At 43.4% G+C, this 21,663-nt stretch overlaps 1 protein-coding gene across 1 annotated transcript in view; it reads left to right on the plus strand.

The window, feature by feature from the left end:
• The first annotated feature begins 1,245 nt into the window (after positions 1-1,245).
• The window catches only part of DTD1 (D-aminoacyl-tRNA deacylase 1), an 83,061-nt gene continuing 62,643 nt past the window's right edge, over positions 1,246-21,663 (plus strand). Inside the window, exons 1-3 of the mRNA XM_075527850.1 lie at positions 1,246-1,370; positions 11,311-11,401; positions 18,696-18,931. Of these exons, the coding sequence (XP_075383965.1) occupies positions 1,328-1,370; positions 11,311-11,401; positions 18,696-18,931 (370 nt within the window). The 5' untranslated portion in view covers positions 1,246-1,327. The remainder of the gene's footprint in view (positions 1,371-11,310; positions 11,402-18,695; positions 18,932-21,663) is intronic.

Below are 21,663 nucleotides of genomic sequence, written 5' to 3' on the forward strand. Positions count from 1 at the left end.
AGGTCACACCCCCAAACTCTGCTTATATTGGATCAGGGCTGTGATTTGAGTAAGGTTGTTGCCTCCCACCCTAATCCCCTTTTATCAAAGCTGATCACATGGACACTTAAATTGACACATATCTTTTGGGGACACAATTCAAAAGGGAGCAATCTTCAATCACTCCAGCCTTGAGCAAGTGGCAAAGCTATTATTTAAATAAGGGTAACCCAGCTCTGTGTGTGTGTGTGTGTGTGTGCATTTCTTTTAAAAAATCCCATTTGAATCCTGTTAACTTTCGATGTCTGTAACTCATGGAACTGAAAATGTCAAGTGGGCACTTGGATGCAGAAGCTCAGAGAGACCTGCAGTGGAAATGGAAATTTTCAAGTAAACAGCATGAAGGCAGAATTCAAACAGGTCAGAATGGAGAGGCATGGTAAAGAGAACAGACTGCTGTGGCTGAGCACTGACGGAGTCCCACATTCAGAGTTGAGAGGAGGAAGTTGAGCAGGAGGCAAGTAGGGAATCCCAGAGAGGGTGGCAATTTGGACATCAAAAGAGAGGACGCAGAGGGGAGGGGGCCACTAGAAGCGGTATTGCTAAATGCTTTTGTCTCCTGAGCATATTCTCTCCACCCCCTACTGTCTTATTGGCATATAATTTACATATCATACAATTCAATAGTAGTCAAACCAAGAACTGTACAATTATCACCACAATTTTAGAATATTTCTATATTCTTGTACTCATCGTTATTAGCTCCCATTTCCTCCCAACCTTCCCTGCCGTGTACTCCCAAGGTCCCATTAATCTAGTTCCTGTCTATAAACTTACTTATCCTGGATTTCATTTACTGAAAAACATTAAAAACAACAACAAAAACAAGAATAACAAAGTAAAACATAAACTCCAACTGACAAGGAAGCAGAAAATATTAAAAGCTAGAATAAATTGAAATGAATCCTAAGGAAGATGAGATGATAGGGTGCTAAATTTTAACCTAACTGCATCCCTGGTCCATGGTCAGAGGGGATTCTTCAGGAGCTTAATCCACTTGATCGAAAAGTGATTTCCCTTCACTTTGAAACATTTTAAAAACGGAAACAGCTTTAAAATAGGTCTAAAGGGCGATCAAATGATGAGACCTAACCAGTGCTGCTGGTCAGGTGGCTTGGCTGGGTCGTGGGCGGAGCCTATCGGCAGGGCGGGGCCGGGATCGCCCCTGGGGCTGTGGCGGAAGCCCGGCCGCCGCCACACGTCCGAGCAGCCTCTAGGGGGCGCGCGGCGCAGAACGGCTCCGGCCCCGACGCTGCAGCGAACGCGGGAGCACCCAGCCGCCGCCGCCATGAGGGCCGTAGTGCAGCGCGTCACGCAGGCCAGCGTCACAGGTCAGTCGGGCGCGGGCGCGACCCCAGAGGAGTATCCCCTGGCTCCAGCCGCCCCTGCCCAGGGGGCGCCGCCCCGACCCCTGCCGAGCACGGTGCCCGGCGGCTCGCGAGTCCGCTGCGTGCGGGAGGCCCCGGCGCGGCCTGGCGTGCTGGATCTCCCCTTCCGGTGCGTGGTCCCCTGGTTCTGGCTCTCGCGCGTGTGTGGGTGCGAGCCCTCGAGCCTCCCGGTGTTCCCATGGTGCACCATGGCATAGTACATCAAGCATTTCCCGAGCAGGTGCCACCCCTCTCATTTCGCGTCATTTTTAGAAGAGCGAGATTTTTATGAAGCCTGATTCCCAGTGAGGTACACAGCTCTGCAGAGTTGGGTGCGTGCTGATTGTACAGCCACCTGGTCAGTGCCCAACCCCCTCCTGGCCGGACCTTTACAGAGAGCTCTTCCGAATTCAAGACCAAATAAAGCATCTATTTCACTTACTTCTTGTGGACCAAGCCACCCAACCATGAGCGATGACTGTCACCCCAGTCCAGTTTGAACTTTCAGAGGTTCCAAACGATTAATGCAGACAACGCCGTTGTCTTAATACGAAAATCACGATATTAAATTTATTTAAAATATGTAAATAAAATAATAGTATTTTGTATTCTTTTGGGTAGAGATGTAGTTTCAGTTCAAATATCCTTGCTTTCTAGCCAATCTACAGCAAATAGTTGTTCTGTGTTCACAAAAGTATAACTCGAATCAAAACACCCCGAGGAGGTATCAAAACCCACTAACACATATTTCGATGACTATTCTACTTTCAACTCTTGCTTATGATTTCTCAGCTCTTCTGGTGACTTTAAGAGGCCCTGGTGGCAGAAACCTAGGGCCATTATACCCTGTGTGACTCAACGGCAGTGGACTTGGGTTTTCTGATAACTGGTTTTGGATATGGTTCTGGAGTAAGAGGAAATAGCGTTGTTCTATTATTTATCAATTTTTAAAACAGATGTTATAGCTAAAAATCAGTAAATATTTAAGTTCATTGTTGTTAGGTGCTGTTAAGTCAGATCCTATTCATAGTGACCCTGTGTACAACAGAGCGAGACACCATGTCCAGCACCAATCTCACAATTGTTTTAGAACAGTTTTATTGGCACATAATTTACATATCATACAATTCAATCATTCAGTCATATCAAAGAGAATTGTATAATCATTACCATATGCAGTCAGTCAGTTCTAGTGCTCCTTCCTCCCTCCCACCTTTATTCCTGAAATACCCTTTCCTTCCCTATCACCCACTCCCAACCCTTGCATTCCCTATCAACCCTTGTATTAGTTGTTATCACTGTGCATCCACTTTTGTGCATCACAAACGGGGAAACCCAACAGAAGCAATAAGAAACATGACTGTACTAAGGAGTGAGGGTAAAATAATAATAATAATGTAAAGACCAAAATACAAACAATGAATAAGAAAGAAAAGACCCTCATCAACATTCAGAAAGCCAGGGAAGAAATTCTGTCATGGAACAAGAAGAGATACTTGCACCCAGAACCAATTCTTGTCGGATCTATAGTGGGGTCATCTAGCCAAGTTTTTGTGTGTTTTTTTAAGCATTTTATTAGGGGCTCATACAACTCTTATCACAATCCATACTTATACATACATCAATTGTATAAAGCACATCCATACATTCTTTGCCCTAATCATTGTCAAAGCATTTGCTCTCCACTTAAGCCCTTTGCATCAGGTCCTCTTTTTTTTCCCCTCCCTCCCCGCTCCCCCCTCCCTCATGAGCCCTTGATAATTTATAGATGATTATTTTGTCATATCTTGCCCTATCTGGCGTCTGCCTCTACCCCCTTCTCTGTTGTCCGTCCCCCAGGGAGGAGGTCACATGTGGATCCTTGTAATCAGTTTCCCCTTTCCAAACCACTCACCCTCTACTCTCCCAGTATCGCCCCTCACCCCCTGGTTCTGAAGGTATCATCCGCCCTGGATTCCCTGTGCCTCCAGCTTCTATCTGCACCAGTGTACAACCTCTGCTCTATCCAGACTTGCAAGGTAGAATTCGGATCATGGTAGCTGGGGGGAAGGAAGCATCCAGGATCTGAGGGAAAGCTGTATTCTTCATCGGTGCTACATTGCACCCTGACTGACTCATCTCCTCCCCTAGACCCCTCTGTGAGGGGTCTCCAGTGGCCGACAAATGGGCTTTGGGTCTCCACTCTGCACTTCCCCCTTCATTCACTATGGTAAGATTTTTTTGTTCTGATGATGCCTTATACCTGATCCCTTTGACACCTCGTGATCGCACAGGTTGGTGTACCTCTTCCATGTGAGCTTTGTTGCTTCTGAGCTAGATGGCCACTTGTTCACTTTCAAGCCTTTAAGACCCCAGACACTATCTCTTTTGATAGCTGGGCACCATCAGGTTTCTTCACCACATTTGCTTATGCACCCGTTTTGGCTTCAGCAGTTGTGTCAGGAGGGTGAGCATCATAGAATATCTAGCCAAGTTTTGAGTTTGAGTCAGTATATTCCAGATTACAGTGGTCTCTGCCTGAGGGTAAGGCTGTCTGAGACTCTTGCATGTGGCTAGAGGGGATCTGTCGGGATCAGTCTGACTAGATACTCTGCAGATTGGTTTTGGACTCCCGTTGTCCTTCATAGCCTTCTACAATCTGGGTGTTCAGAATTTTAGCTCTGATATTTTTCTGTTTCCCATATTTGAATTTTGTAATTGTCATCTTTGGATCACACAAGCTGGTATGCTTCTTCTATGTGAATTTAGTTGACTCCTGACTTAGCTGCTTGTTTGAATAGGAGCCTTTAAGACCCCAGACACTATTCTGATTGGTAGCCAGGCACCATCTTATTTCTTTACCACACTTTGCTGTATCAAGCAGGGCTATGTTATCTTGAATTGGGGCTAGAGTTAAGTAGGAGCCCATGTGGGGTACTAGCCTCCACAAGTGAGTGGGTCCAAGGGGTGGTTGGGTAATTGAGGGGTAAAGTTAAAGAGAGAGCAGACAAGATAAAGCATGCATGGTTTCACCTCCGGGACTGTCATGACTTCAGGAGCCAGGTCCATGCAGAGAGAGAGAATATGTTTCCAACCAGGACTTACAGTACATACACTCTAGGGGCGTGCCAGTCCCCTAATTACAGGTAACCACAGGCGTAACAGAAGGGGGTATACAATAGTCATACGTGTTTCCGGAAGGCGTACCTGTAATAAGATAGGCAGGCTCTAGAGTTAAGATGGCAGCCTAACCTTGGTCATCCCTGAGTTGGTTCACAGTAGGTGTCTTTGGGCTCCCCTTCAGGGAAGCAATCCCTTATACTTATCAGAAAGGAGTGGGCTCCTCTCAGGGTGGGACAGACTATAAGGTCTGATTGCTCTAGATGGCTGATGACCTTCAGGCAGATAGCCTTTAAGCAGTTGACCTCCAAGTGTACAGTCAGTGACCATGTGTTTGCAAACAGCTCCTTAGGTTTGGCATATGTTATGTGGGGACAACCTGGGGAATAACTTTTCTGTTTGCCACAAGCCCAGACTCCATCTGCTTGTCCATGGGTTTGTGTGTCTCAGGTTTACTTTGGCGGTGGTGGTAAGAAGACAAAATCACAACCCGCTAATATCAATTGCATCAATAGTAACCATAAGCCAATGAGCAACCAAATAAATGGAACACACACACCCAAAAAGAAAGAAATAAACAAACTACAACCAGGAAAACAAACCCCTGTATAAACAAAGTTGATTGCCCTCTGTATTGTCATCATCAACTTCCCAGTGACCCATCCCTCCAGACACTGTTGATATGAGGGATCGGTGTAAGTACAGTTCAACCCAGGCATTTTTGTCCTATTTAGTTTAATCTCTCATTCGATTGGGCTCAGTTTACCCTAAATATGGGGACTGATGCCAGTGGGCGCCTTCCTGGGCCAATTCTTCCGAGTGTAGATCCCTGCTCAGTGGGTCCTAACCTGTCATGCACCTGCAGGATGGGCATTGAGATACTACATATATGGTGGTCCTGGGTCCCTTTGGACATTGGACACCTACTGAGCCAGGGGTTCCCCACAAAGGTCTAATGACTGCCATTTCCACAATCGTGGGATGGCCACTCTCTGATTCCTCTCCCATCCAAGCACCCCAGTCCTGAGTCAAAGGGTGCAGGAAGCTTCGAGGAAGGGTTCAGTTCATTCTGCGGGGCCTGATTGCTAAGTCCTTCTGGTGTAGCCCCTGTGTTGTGCCCTGCTGTCTGCCAGACCAGCTTCTGTGATCATCCTGGTGTGGTTCACTGAAGGTCGGATAGAAATGAATCCGTTGTGACTACCCAGGTATCTAAGATCTGGCCCACTGAGGGGGTGGTCTCGGGACATACACGCCATAGGAAGAGGAGGGATTGGGGGTATACATGTTACAAGATGGGCGGATCCTAGGTTTAGGATGGCAGCCTAACTTCGACCTATTCTCTGGATCTCCATAGGAACCATTATCAGTAGGGTGTAAACCCCACCCACTGGCACCAAGTAGATGACTGCAGGCATCCATTGTCTTTAACAGCAGGCAGTGGGGCTCACTGCAGTCTGGCAACAGATCGCCCTCAGGGAGGATGCCTGTGAGCATCTGACCTCCCCCCACATGGACCCAGACAATGTGAGGTCTCCTCTTGTGCAAAAGGATCTTGTGACGTGGCCAGTAAGTAGCCTCTCCTTTCGTTCTGGAATTGGTTCCCAAGATTTGTTAAGTTGGTGTTTCTTCTTATAGCAAGTAGTACACTCATACAATACTTGTCCTTTGGGGATTGACTTACTTTTCTCACCATAATGATTTCCTGGTCCTTCCATGTCATGCAGTATTTCATTCTTTCGCCGCTGTTTTTTAGGGATGCATAGTATTCCGTTGTGTGTGTGTACCATATATATATATTTTTATCCATTTTACCACTTGGGGGCATCTGGTCTACTCCAGTCTCACAGTTATTCGGGCCTGAATCCATCGCTGCAGCCACTCTGTCAGAGTGTCTTCTTTTTTTGCTGCTCCTCTGCTTTACCAAACGTATCCTTTTCCAGGGACTGGTCTCTCCTGACAACAGGCCCAAAGTACACGAGACAAAGTCTATTCTTGCTTCTAAGGATCCTTCTGGCTAAATCATTCCAAGACAGATTTATTTGATCTTTTGGCAGTTCATGGTACTTTCAGTATACTTTGTCACCACCATCATTCAAATACATGGGCTGGCTCTTCTTCTGACTTCCATATTCCTTGCCCAAATTTCACATACATGGGAGGTGTTTGAAAATACCATGGCTTGGGTCAGGCACACCTGAGTCTGTGCAGCAGATTAACTCAGTGCAGTGCATCGTTTGATCTCTTGACTGCTGCTTCCGTGAGCACTGATTGTGGGTCCAAGCAAGACAAAATCCTTGCCAACTTCATTTTTTTAAATCATTGGTCCAGTTGTGAACTCTTTTGTTTACATTGAATTGTAATCCATACGGACGGCTATAATCTTTGGTCTTCATCTGCAGCTATTTCAACTCCTTCCTTCCTTTCAGCAAATAAGGTTGTGTCATCTGCATATCATAAATTGTAAATAAGTCTCCCTCCAATCCTGATGCCAGATTCTTCTTGATATAATCCAGCTTCTATGATTATGTGCTCAGCATACAGATTGGACAAGTATGGTGAGAGGATACACGCCTATCTTGGTTTTAAACCATGAGGCATTTCCTTGTTCTGTTCCCACAACTGATTCATGTACACACTCAGCAGGAGCACAATGACATGTTTTGGAGTCCCCATTCTTCTCAAGGCTAGCCACAGTTTGTTATGGTCCACACAGTTGAAGACCTTAGCACAGCCAAGAAAACACAAGTAAACATCTTTTGTTCTCTGTTTTCAGACAAAATCCATCTTATTTCAGCGTTGATATCCATTGTTCCATGTCCTCTTTTGAATCCTGCCTGAACCTAAGGTAGCTCCCTGTCAATGTACTGCTGCAACTCTTGTTGGATGGTCTTCAGCAAAATTTTACTTGTATGTGATATTAATGCTATTGTTTATAATTTGTGCTTTCTGTTGGGACACCTTTCTTTGCAATGGGTACAGATATAAATCTCTTCCAGTCACTAGACCAAGTAGCTGATTTTCAAATTTTCTGGCATAGACAAGTGAGTGCTTCCAGTGCTTCATTAGTTTGTTGAAACATTTCAAGTGATATTTCATCAATACCTGGAGCCATGTTTTTGGTTAATCCCTTCAGTGCAGCTTGGACTTCTTCCTTCAGGATTATTAGTTCTTGCGCATGCGTTACCCTTTGAAATGGTTGAATGTTAACCAGTTCTTTTTGGTATAGTGACTCCATGTATTCTTCCATCTTCTTTTGATACTTCCTGCCTCATTCAATGTTTTACCCATAGAATCTTTCAATATTGCAACTCAAGGCTTGAATTTCATCTCGAGCTCTTTCAGTTTCTGATCTGCTGTGTCCATCCATTTGGATTTCTAACTTCACGTCATTGTACATTTTACTATAATATATTTTTTACCTTCTCCAGCTGCCTTTTGAAAATTTATGTTCAGCTATTTTACCTCATCATTTATTTATTTTGTCTCAGCTACTCTATGATTAAGAGCAAACTTTAGAATCTCTTTTGCTGTCTCATCTGTCCTTTTTTCCCTTGTCTTTTTAATGACATTTTGCTTTCTTCATATGTGATGTTCTTGATATCACCCCACAGCTCTTCAGATCTCCTGTCACTATTGTTCAACGCAGCAAATCTGATTTTGAAATGTTCTCAAACTTTAGATGGGATATACTCAAGGTCATATTTTGGCTCTTGTGGATTTGTTTCCATTTTCTTAACTTCAACCTGAACTTAAATATGAGCAACTGATGGTCTGTTCCACTGTTGGCCCCTTGTCTGGTTTTAGCTGCTGATATGAACTTCTAGATAACCTCTTTGGATAGATGTAGTCAATTTGATGTCTGTGTATTCCATCTGGAGATGTCCATGTGTATAGTTGCCTTTTGTGTTGTAGAAAAAACTATTTGCTCTGAACAAGTAGCTCGGGAGGAACAACCTCATTGGGAAAAATACTAAAAATACTTATGTGGAACACACGGGAAGAATATACCTAGTACTTGGTTCCTAATTGGATACTTTGACCTAGTTTTCATGTAGCCCTTGGTGACTCAGTCCATGTGCTATAGACTCTGTTCTTTCGAGGCACACAACATCCTTTGCAGGCCTCACCAGAAGGACTCAATTTGGAAAACCCCACTAAGTGAACTTCCTTGTATAGCCATTGGAGTTAAGGCAGAAACTCCCTAGTGTGAGAAGGAGCAGATGACTGCTAGCCCAAAGGCATAGAACTGGTGAACATTGGACTTTGTTAGAATCTTTTGCCTTGAGTGTGTCCAATGAATGGAGGGCCAGGACTACTATATACTTATTATTTGAATGCCCTCCTTGCTTCATTATGGTGTATATTAATCTTGTAGATGTGGCTCTGCTGTTGTGAATGAATATTATTGGAAGGTTTACTCTACCACCAACCTTCGTTGTTTGTTTAAATAGTGTCTAGTCACTTAAGAGTTTAATCTATACAAGTCAACAATTTACGTATTGTGGTTAATAGCTGGCCTCTACTCATTTAATTTCCTTTTCTCAACAGTATTTTACATTCTGTATCATTGGCTAAACTAATGACACCGTCAATGCCTAGCGGTTACCTATTGGGCGGTAAGCAGTTCAAAACCACCAGTCAGCTCTGCAGGGAAAGGGTGAGGCTTTTCACTCCTGTGAAAATTTTCAGGCTCAGAGATCCATGGGGAAGTTCTCTTCTGCCCTATGAGTTATAATTGAGTTGATAGCAGTGGAAACGAGTCCCAGGGTAATGATTCATAACGTTCTCTAACATAAAATAGCAATGATGTCTCTAAGGTGAACCAGAGACATGTATAAACCATAGATACATACTAGATTTTGGGCTAGAACTTAATTATAGCCCTAATTAATGAAGAGTTAGTTCTTATAACATGGCTCTGCCTGATGCTTGACCTCATGAAGAGATCTCTAACAATATGGGTGCTGTGGAAAATGTGGTAAAGAATTAGGTGGTGCCCGGCTACCAGAGAGACTAGCATCTGGGGGCTTAAAGGCTTGTCTTCAATCAAACGATCATCAAAGGGAGGCACCAACTAAGTCCACATGGAAGAACACCAGCCTGTGTGATCCAAGGATTGTAAATAGTAAACTCCAAATCCAAAGGAGGGAGTAGTAGCAGAACTACTTAAATTATGAACACCTGGTTTGTAGGAGGCTCTGTATGATAGTGCAAGCCCAAAATTCATTTGCAGAATCCACACATGTGAGTCCTCTCCAATTATAATTGAGGATGTGGATAACCTTGTTACCAGACAGCATTGTAAAGTTGATTATGGCATACATACATAGTTAGATTAAAATATCTTATCATTTGCTCTCCTTACTGACCCATCTTAAAGCTGTTTGTTTGTTTTTTTCAAGTGAAGGGGTAATACATGTGAATTAATCCCCTAAGCCCTTCGTGAATCCCCTCCGACCATGGACCAGGCATGTGAGTGGCCTTGCTATCATGCAGAATGCACTGGGAAGTAGATTGTTGGGTGTGCAGTTAGGTAAAATTTAGTACCCTGTCATTCGATCTTCCTCATGATCCATTTAAACTTGTTCTAGTTTTGAATATTTCTGTTTTCTTTTCTACTGTGGTTTTTATTTTTTATCTGTTTTGCCTTGTTATTCTTGCTAATTTTTTCCCTTTTTAAATCATTTTATTGAGGGCTCGTACAACTCATCACAATCCATACATACATCCATTGTCTCAGCACATTTGTACATTTGCTGCCATCATTGTTTTCAAAGCATTTTCTTTCTACTTGAGCCCTTGGTATCAACTCCTCATTTTTTTTCCTCCCCCCCTCCCTCCCTCCTTCATGAACCCTTGATAATTTATAAATTATTATTTTTTCCACGTCTTGCAATGTCTGATGTCTCCCTTTACCCCCTTGTCTGTTGTCCACGCCCCTGTGAGGGTCATTGTGATTGATTCCCCCTTTGTCCCCCCACTTTCCCCTTCCCCTCCTGGTATGGCTGCTCTCAATATTGGTCCTGAGGAGTTTATATGTCCTGTATTCCCTGTGTTTCCAGCTCTTATCTGTACCCATGTACATACATGCTCTGGTCTGGCCAGATTTGTAAGGTAGAATTAGGGTCATGATAGTGGGGGGAGGCAGCATTAAAGAACCAGAGGAAAGTTGTATGTTTCATTGGTGCTATACTGTACCCTGACTGGCCTGTCTTCTTCCCAAAAATCATAATGTGAATGAGGGGCGAGTGCAGAGTGCAGGCCCAAAGCTAGTCTGTAAGCAATTGGACATCTTTTTGTTAATTTTTAAATCTTTTAAAAAATTTAATAAATCATTTTATTGGGACTCATACAACTCTTATCACAATCCATATATATATCAATTGAGTAAAGCACCCTTATACATTCGTTGCCCTCGTCATTCTCAAAATTCATCTTCCACTTGGGTTCCTGGAATCAGCTCTTTTTCTTTTTTTTCCCTCCCCCTCACTCCCCGCTCCCTCCTCCCCCATGAACTTTTTGTTAATTTTAAAAAACTGTTTCTGCATATGAAATCCAGGATAGGCAAATCTATCAAGACAGTAACTGGATGAATGCTTCCTTGGGGAGACCGCTAGCCACAATGAATACAAGAATGAAGAAAATGTCTAAAACTGATTCTGGTGATGATTGTATAACTCTTCTTGATGTGATTGAACTATTGAATTACATGATATGTGAATTATATGCCAATACAACTGTTGGGACAAAAAATGCTTATAGTGTCTGCTTGATTGTGTTTTTTGTTTTTCTGCTTTGTTTCTAGTTGGAGGACAGCAGATCAGTGCCATTGGGCAAGGCCTTTGTGTGTTGCTGGGCATTTCTCTGGAAGATACTCAGAAAGAATTGGAGCACATGTAAGATACATATTTCTACATCATCGTTACATTCGTGGTATACAGAGTGGCCGCACTGGACATTTTCACACTGTCTCGTGCCTGTATCAGTGCTCTACTGGATGTAGTATGGTTCTCTTCATGTTCTAGAGTCAGAAGGAAAGGGCTCTTAGGTCACCCCCTTGGTCAGCCATGGAGCAGAAGCATAACTTCCCAGCTACCCTGACTTGCTGCTTCATTGTGAAGTAGGCCTCTTTCTCTTTTAGTACAAAAAGGAGTCTTATCTTCTTCTTACACATGTTTTTAAATGTGTGCAATATAATCTGGGCATTATTAATGCATTTTTAAGCACCTGGTTTTCCATTGTACACATATTACCTGATGCTCAGAGAGGTTAAATTACATGCCCAAAGTCATACGTACAGATACGTAGTATAAAGCTTGAGAACAAGTAGAATCTAAATGATCTGACCCTGAAGCCAATGCTCTTTTTACTAAGTTAGGGGGCGCTTACTTTGCTGCTGCCTTACGGGACCTCCTTTACAGTTAATCCTTTCTTTGATATCCCCCTCCACTTGACCTGCTTATGTCAGATACTTAGATTGTTTTATTTTAATCCTTTATACCCAGAGCCTGGGTATAGCCTACCAAGTTTTATCTCTTCTTATAAGCATTTTCTATTTTGCTATTGTCTCTTTTGAATGATGGTAAGAATTAGACTCAGATATAATTCCTGCTAAGGTATTGGTGACTAGTATTGACAATTCAGTACCACCTCAGATGTTTAAATTTAAATGTTTCTCCCCTGGATACCCAAGAGGGCATCGAGGGGTATGACCAAACCCAACCAGTCCCAACCCCAACCCATTGTCTTCAAATTGACTCCGAATGATAGCCACTATATATGACATATTAGAGCTCCATAGAGTTTCTGAGGTTGTAAATACTTACAGGAACAGAAAGTCTCATCTTTCTCTCTTGGAGTAGCTGGTGGGCTTGAACCACTGACCTTTCAGTTAGCAGTTCAATTTAGAGCCTAATATGACTTCTGGGCTCCTCGTAACATGGCAATGTTAAAAACTGAGTACCAGGTCTGAGTCTTATTGTGGCCCTGATATAAGAAGTTAGCTCTTCATTTGGTGGAAACGAGAGATGACTCAACGTAGGATGAACCCACTACTTAGGGGAATTTTGTAAGGGTCCCATGAATTCGTGTTTATAGAGCTTTTAGAACGTTGACCCACAGGAAGCCCACTGGGAGTGTTACCTGTCTTTGTCGTCAACACCATGGTAGAGGGTGGCTCTCCAATGGAGGAATACCAGCCTTCATGTAGATGGTCCTGTCCTGTGCTTCTCACATCTGACCCTCTATACCTCACCTGGGTCACTTCTTTTCCAGGTGTCTATCCTTTGTTATTCACAAATATAGAGCAAATGCCTATGAGGTTAAAGAGCATTTGACATAGTTGTCAAGGTGTCTTTGCTTGGATTTCTTTGTGTATTTGCAGGGTATTTACGGAATTTTTCATTTTGGATTACTTCTAGACGATATATAAAAATAGGCTTCCCTTTATTCCAGTGCTCAGAATGAATTGTTTTCTAAAAAAATTAGAATTTGAACTATGCTTTGAGATATCCTCACACTTGAACAGATTGCCATCGTCACCCGTTCCTGTGACGTTCAGTCCCGGAGCGGAATGCCGTGCCCTGCAGATACTCCAGCTTGTCCCGGGGAACCAGCAAGTTCTACCTGTGTGATTGTACGGAGTCAAGGATAAGCTGGGCTCACACACTCACAAGCACACCGTAGTAAACTGTTAAGCCAAAGACTTATTTAAACGTAGGTTCACTTCAGAAGAGGTGAAGCAGGTTCCCCTTGCTAGGTGAGAAGGACACCTTCAGCAGAGATGTGATATACCTTAAGAGTGAAGCAGGTCCCTGTCATGAGGTGAGAGAGGAGGAGGACATTGTCTCGGGGAATGCTTCTTGTTTTTAAAGGGAACTTTCAAAGAGGAGGAGGATCAAAGCTCCACAGAAGTCATTTTCTAATTAGCTACTAAGTTCATCCTTGGGTCTTCTACATATTTCTAATGTATCTCAGGCTACAATTCTGTATTGGGATGTCATGAGTCTTCTCAGGCTATAAAATTGGGTCAGCGTCTTAGGGTGCCCACCTAGCCAGACCTCAACATTACTAGGCTTGGTGTCTCCAGGCCCATTGTTTTTTTATCTAGCCAGCAAAATGCTTACTCTCTTAACAAACAATGTCCATTCCGAGCGAGCAGAGGGTCCATTTCCTTAGCAAACAGAGTTATCCTTCTGAGAATGCAGTGACCCTTTCCTTGGCAGGCAGAAACCCCTGTCCTGTCTCTGTCATTCCTTCCTGAAGAGAGCTAGACTGCCTTCTTTCCGGTAACGGAGCAAAGACCAATTTGACTTCTTCTTGCTGAAAGGGGGCGCTGTGACCCTTCAAGACTGCTCTCTTCCTGTCCCTGTTCTTTAACTGTCTACCTGCTAGGCCAAAATGAATCATCACACAGCAAACAGGTCTCTTTTGTGGAAGCTGAAAGATGACATTGCCCAATGTTAGCTTTTAACTGTGGCTTTATTTTCAATCCACCACTAGAGTCATGACTGCCTGAGGAGACAAAACTGGACAGCTAATTAACACAGGGAACTTCCCATACCGGGAGGAGAGGTCTCCATATGAAAAAGGCAGGCTGCTTTGTCTAGGGGTTCAGCCGGGAAGAGGGAATGACTTTTGGCATCAGAAGGTGCTCTCTAATTGGTTTGAACAAGGGCCTGTTTGCAGCAGCCTGATTGATGCTGCGCAAAGGAATTGGCTGGTATCTTTCCATAATCATCATTTTTATGTGGAACTGCTGAAGCCTGGGAGACATAAATTTACTCGGGTGTTAAATAGGCAGGCGTAGGCCAAAAATTATTATTAGTAGCAGTATCAAACGCAAGGGCTCTAGGAGGGGTAAGAACAAATTCAGAAAATGAAACTGGAATGTGTGGATTCATGCAGCTTGTCTCTACTAAACTAAAGAGCAGAGCAAGATTTACCATAAGCTCTTTACTCAGAAGCTCGCGATCTTGGGAAGTGCCACTGTCTCATTGGTTGCTCTCAGGGCCTGTACTGGCCTCCATTTCCAATTGGCTTTTGGGCTGCTAAGATGGGAATATTGTTTAGAGATGGCTTTGCTACAGTCATGTCTGCCTCCTTAAATTGGTGGCATGTAATGGGAGCAAGGCCTTCGCCGTCTGTTAGGGCAGCTTGCCCAGGCTTCAGTTGAATGATTTCTGGCTCTACATTGACAGCTTTTGCAGGCTTTCCATTGCCCAAACCTTAGGGTCAATGTCATGAAGGTCTGGTGGGAAATTTGCTCCCTCTGAGACTTTATTAATTGATAGCATGGTAGGTTCAAGAGTAAAGGTCATCTTAGTTCCTAATTTAAGTTAAAAAAAAGATCTCTTTCTAAAAGAGCACCTGGAGATTCAGAAACAACTAACAACTGATGTGAAAAGAAGAGCCCTCCCAAATGCAGAGCAGCTGTGTGTAAGGGACCTCTGGTTGGCGGCCTGTTAGTGCCAATAGCATGGAGGCAGGAGGGTGTCAGAAGGCCACCAGAAGATTTTAGTACGGGATAAGTAACTCCTGTGTACATCAAGATGCAGATACACTGACCAGCAGTGTCCATACATCCCCACAGGTCCTTGAGATTGATGTCAGTGGTGGTGTTGAAAGGAGCCGGGCATCTTGGACCTCATCAGTCAACAGGATCTGTTGCCACCAAGACTCACTTGGGGCACTCACAAGTTCTGTGTCTTGGAGGCCTGCACTGGAAATGTGGAGTGGGGCTTCATTCACGATGGACATGACCAGGCTTCCCACAACCACAGCAGACCGGTCAGGCTCATGTGGGATGAGCTGAGTCATCACACTGTGCAGCTCTAGAGTTCACATGGGCTGTAATAGCAGCTCCAGTAACTCTGTGTGTGTGTGTGTGTGCATGCACGCACGCATGCGCACGTGTGTTCTTTCTTTTGCTCCTCTATATCCCAGCTATTTTATACGAAGGTAGCTGCGGATAGGAGCTCCTGTGGGTTACTTTGGGCTCCCATAGCTGGACATTGGAGTTTCCTTCCAGTATCTCCAGGAGACTAATTAATTAAATGGCTACTCAAAGCAACTTTCTCGTCAAGTGTCTCTGGATCTATCTTGATAGATATTTGAATGATCTCTACTATACGGTTTCTGAAAACTGCCAGGTTTTCGTCTTTGCTCCAGAGCACCTTAGTTAATTTGAAATAGTCACAGGTTTAATGTGAATGTCCTTCATTTGTTCTGTAAGACAGGTCTGCATGTGAGCCTCCAATAGCCCTTTCCTCTGCTCCCTTGAGTTGCCATTTCTGTTAAACACAAAACAGAGGAGGGGCTTGCTAGGTGCCCGTGCCTGCTAGCATTTGGATATCTTTTTTCCTTTGGTTCTGGCCCCTGCTACTGACAGACTTGGAGCACCTGCACTGACTTGAAGCTCTCTGTGAAGTGCTCATCCAAGGCCATCCCACAGTTGCTGCCTAGAAACAGCCTTGGTGATGGGGAGTGCTTGGTGCTTGGTGTTCAGCTTTGGTGCTGTGCCTCAAAGGGGGTGTTTCTCGGGGGATTTACTGGCTAGGGGAAATTTGATTTTCCTTTGTGCTCTCAGGTCCATGAAGGCCTGTACATAAGGCACTTCTTTCCATTTGCCTTTCTTTTGACAAAACAAGCCTAACTGCAAGATGGTATTTTAACCCAGAGATCTATTGATTGGCCAGACCTCAGAATCTCTGAGTTGATAGAAAGGACTTTTCCTGCTTCAGACTAAGATAATTCCAGGTTTTCCAGGGGCTCAACAGACATCCCAAAGGGCCATGTCTAGGCACTGATGTATTCGGCCTCATTTCTGTTAATATCACAAAAAGAAGGAGGTGGATGAATGTCAGGTACCTGTGCCCCAGGGATGGGACTACACTAAAAAACCAACCCTTGAAGGTACCTAGGCCTGTCTCCCTGGCAGCTTCCCTTCTCTCTGGGGAGGGCTGCCCCTTTGGCCCCAGGCAGGAACTGCTGGTACAGCCCAGAAAGCTCCTATGACCCTTCACTTATTTTCCTTCGAATTAGAGGAGGCAAATAAACATCCACACCTGCCACACAAGCCCCTAACTTGTATTTGTCTTCCCCCAGATTTTCATAATTGATTTTCAGATGCTTTGTAGTTGATGGATGTAAGGCCATGCCTTGAGCTATAGAAAAACAATTAGACTTAAGTATCCTCCATACCCAGATACAGGCAAATTCTTCAAGATTTTAGTGAAAGTCAACATTTGTAGACTTTCAGTGGGAATTTTCTTTAAGGCTACAACACTAGGAAATAATTCTACCGGAGCTAGGGTGCCCAACCCCTGGCTCTGCCTCAGATGAACTCATCAGTGCCTCAAACAAAGCTTTGCAGGATTCTGGCAGAGCCCTCCAGAGTAATCGCCCCAAAGACAATCAGCAATCCATTACAAAATTCCCAGAGTAACTGAGATTCTCTCGCTGGCGGTCTTAGTAACTGGTAGGGTACCCTACTCACAGGATTAGTAGGGTAATGCGTAGAAAGAAACAGATGAACAAATAGGAAAAAAAAATCTAAGAAAAATTTAAGATGAGAAGTTTCAGCTTCAGCAGAAATTTGGAAAGGCAAGAGTCCCTCATCTGCTCTCAGGGGACCCATGTCGTGGGTTAGATAGTGTGCTGCTTGTTTGGTATGGGGGCTTTGGATGTTACTCCTGGAGCCTGCCTCGTCCTTACTACATGTCTCGGAATTCACTCTCCCCTGAGCAAGGAGTGCTGAGGGCCAACAGAGGCAACTGATTCGACCTGGGGATGCGCCTTAACTGACGGTTTTTGGACCATGGATATTTGGACTTATAAACAATCTAATTCAATGTTTTATTTTATTTTGACAGTACACGGAGTGCTGCCTTTTCTTTCGACCTAGGGGCACTGTGTGTGTGTGTGTGTGTGTGTGTGTGTGTGTGTAAGAAATAGAAGTTAACTAAACATAAAGTGAGAGAACACAGATCAAAACAAAGTATAAAGACATGCAACGGGGAGGTTTATTTCGCCAATGGCTTACCTCTGGAACCACACAAACCTCGACAGTTTTCTGTCCTGGATGCTCCACAAGATGTGACCTTCGGTCCCGCAGGGGAATGGCAGATTCTGCATATTACTTGGTTGTTGCTCACAGGGGAACTAGCAAGTTCTACCAATGTGATTTGTAAGGAGCCAGAGATAAGCCAAGTTTACATACTCACATGCACACCACAGCAAAGAGTAAAGCACAGAGTTAGGCGAGGACACCTTAGATTAGCTATATTTTGAGCGTGAAGTGGGTCCCCTCACAAGGTGAGAGGAGAGAAGGACATTGTGTCGGGGCATGGCTTCTTGTTTTTCACGGGCTTTTTCAAAGGGAAGGGGCCAGTACTGTTCAGAAGCCCCTTTCTAGTTTGTTACTAAGTCCGTCCTTATCTTAGGCTACAATTCTGTGTCAGAATGTCCGAGTCTTATATCACGTTATATATTTGGGATACCCCCAGCGTTGAGACATTAACCAAGCTTGCCATTTCCAGACCCATTGCTTATTTCCCTGGCTAGTGGGATGCTTACTTCATTCACAAACAATGTTCATTACTAGCAGGCAGAGGGTCCACTTCGTTAGCAAACCGAATATTCATTCCTAGCAAGCAGAGCGTTCATTCCCTGTCCTTTGATTCCCACCAGTAGGTCCTGTGATTGGAAGGACTGCCAGAAGAGGAGAACTCAGAAAGGAAAGAACAGTCCTTGTCATTGGGCCAAGGCTCACTCAGCGACACTATAGGACAGGGCACAACTGTCGCTGTGCCTTTCTGAGACTGGAACTCATTGGAGGAGACAAAGCCTCCTCTCGCCCACGAAACAGCTGGTGATTTCTAAATGCTGGCTGGATGGTTAACTGCCCAGGGCCAACTATTGCAGTACCAGCAAATCCAAATCAACCTATGGTATAGGATTATTTTTACCCCTCTATTACGGACGAGAAAAATGAAGCATGAAGTAGTTAAGTACTTTGCCCAAACTCAGGCTTTCTGTTAAACCATGGCGTCAGCATTCTCTCCGTATTTTGCTGGATGTTTTTGACTGCGCATGTTGTGTCAAGTGTGGTGGTGGTGGGGTTCATATTGCTTTTTTTGGGGGGGGTTTCATGTTTATTTAGGTGGTTCTCATTGCTGCTTTTCACTGCAGGGCTCGAAAGATTTTAAACCTACGTGTGTTTGAAGATGAGAGCGGAAAGCAGTGGTCAAAGAGTGTGATGGACAAGGAGTACGAGGTGCTTTGTGTCAGCCAGTTCACCCTCCAGTGCATCCTCAAGGGGAACAAGCCAGACTTCCACCTGGCGATGCCTGCTGAACAGGCCGAGGGGTTTTATCACAGCTTCCTGGAGCAGCTGCGGAAGATATACCGACCAGAGCTCATAAAAGGTAGGCAGGAGAGTGAGTTCACGTCCAGGAGGGGGGTCTTTGTACACTCCCAGGCACAGAGAAAGATGATATCCTTTATAAACTTTACTGTTTCAGCTTACTACTTTTCCTGATGTTTATCCTTCTCATTTAGAATTTTTCTAGGAATTCAGGAGTATATCTTATGTAGTATTATTTTGTTGGCTGCTTAGGTTAGTCCTATCCACTAAAAATACAGTGCGAACCACCAATGCAAGCTGATTATGTTATGTAAAAGTTTCTAGTAGCCACATGAAAGTGTAAAAGGAACAAAATCTAATAGTGTTAGTTGTTGTTAGGTCCCCCTGAATCATCCTGCTATCATTTTTATCGGGACATAATCCACATATATAATTCAATAGTTCAATCATATCAAGAAGAGTTGTACATTCATTATGAAAATTAATTTTAGAACATTTTCTTCTCTTTTTGTACTTCTTGTTATTGGCTCCCCATTTTCCTCCAACCTCCCCTGCTATCCCCCTTAATCAGCTACTGTCTCTGTAGATTCAACCATCCTGGATTTCAGATATAAAAAAATATATAAAAATAAAAAACAAAGAAGCAAAAAAGCTAACAAAAATAAAATAGAGAAAAACTTCAATAGCAAAGAAAGCAGAAAATATTAAATATTAGCAAAACTTTAAAACAGGTAAAAAGGGAGATCAAATGATAAGGTGTTAAATTTTAACTAGCTGCATTTGCGATAATGCTCTCTGCATAATAGCAAGGCTGTTCACATCCCTGATCAGAGTTCAGGGTGAATTCACCAGAGGTTTACTCCACATGTATTTACCCTTCACTTTTTGTTTTGTTTTTTAAACTGATACAGCCTTTAAATGTTCAAAAGTGGGAACAAATACAAGCATTGTTGATTTGTGCAGATTAAATTATGAAATGATGGACACTACTTAACATAAACAATAAGAATTGAAGATAGAGAAAACTGAATAGTGCTCATTCACAAAGACAGAACTATGCCTGCTGGATTAACACATGCCACAAAAAAGCAAAGAGAGTATGAAAATAGCAGATATATGCCAGTCTTGAGTTGCCATCTATTGGGCCCCTCAAAACAGGAGACTTGGACCAAAGCCCAAAGACTTCCATTGTAGCAGTCACCTTCTCCTCACTACAGTGTTTCAGCCTTAAGCCAAAGGGAGTATTTCAGTTCCATAAATCTGCTACAGATGAGTTGAAGATGAAGTCCATTTCCTGTAGTGGGGCTTCCAATTTGGATTTTTCTAGTGTTGTCTATAAAGGATGTTGTGTACCCAGAAAAGACAGAGTCTAAAGTCCTGGTTGTCTATAGCATATGGCCTGGGTTATCAAGGACTGGATAGAAACTAGGTCAAAAGTTTCCAATTAGCAACACAATTCTACCAGTGGGGGTCTATATACTTACCATTAAGTGGACTTGACTTAGATTTCCAGTAAGGTTCACTAATCACTCTCGTAGGAATATATGTTGATTTAACAGTGTTATATGGTAGAAGATAGTGATAAACTGACCCGGCCGAGATGAGGCCTCCCCTGTTGAAGGATTTATAAGATGTACATATAAGGTGATATATGGCTCATGAACACTGGCAGGCACACTACCTTGTTGCTTGGGAGACTTGATTAGATTATATGATCTGAGAACAGAAGGCTGCCTTTGTCTTGGCTGCCTTTTTCTTCTTTTGTAAAGAGTTTTAGTGGAATAGAATTTATATATCATGTACTTCCATAGTTCATTCGTGTTAAAAAGAGTTGTATAAGTATCACTACAACCAGTTTTAGAGCATTTTCTTCCTTCTTGTATTCATTATTAGCACTCCATTTCCCTCCAACCTCCCTCCATATCCCCAGTAAGCCAGTTCCTATTTATTTTTTTTTTAGATCATTTTATTGGGGACTCATACAGCTCTTATCACAATTCATACACACATCTATTGTGTCAAGCACATTTGTTCATATGTTGCCATCATCATTCTCAAAACATTTTTTTTCTACTTGAGCTCTTGGTAGCAGCTCATTTCCCCCCTCTCCCACCCTCCCTCCCTCATGAATTCTTGATAATTTATAATTTTTTTTTCATGCTTGACACTGACCAATGTCTCCCTTCACCCACTTTTCTGTTTTCCGACCCCTGAGAGGGGGTTATATATAGATCATTGTGATCCATTCCACCTTTGTCCCCCCACTTTCCCCTTCCCCTCCTGGTATTGCTGTTCTCTTTATTGGCCCTGAGGGGGTTTAATCTGTCCTGGATTCCCTGTGTTTCCAGCTCTTATCTGTACCAGTGTACATGCTCTGGTTTAGTCAGATTTGTAATATAGAATCGGGGTCATGGTAGTGCGGGGAGGAAGCATTAAAGAACTAGAGGAAAGTTGTATGCTTTATCAGTGCTATTCTGCACCCAGACTGGCTCATCTCTTCCTTGTGATCCTTCTGTAAGGGGATGTCCAATTGTCTACAGATGGGCTTTGGTTCTCCATTCTGCGCTCCCCCTCATTCACATTGATATGATTTTTTTGTTCTGAGTCTTTGATACCTAATCCCTTGACACCTTGGCTGCTCATCCTGTGAGAAGCTCTACACTAATAGTCTTGGATTCATGACTTTAGAACTTTAGCTCAGTTGGGAATTTACCCTTCAGAAAGAGGTTCAGTTTTTATCTTAGACATTTGCCATCTTCATGGCACCTTAGAGCCTCACGTCTTTGGTTCTTT

Source organism: Tenrec ecaudatus, chromosome 12 (genome assembly GCF_050624435.1).
Source record: "Tenrec ecaudatus isolate mTenEca1 chromosome 12, mTenEca1.hap1, whole genome shotgun sequence".
Lineage (NCBI taxonomy): Eukaryota > Metazoa > Chordata > Mammalia > Afrosoricida > Tenrecidae > Tenrec > Tenrec ecaudatus.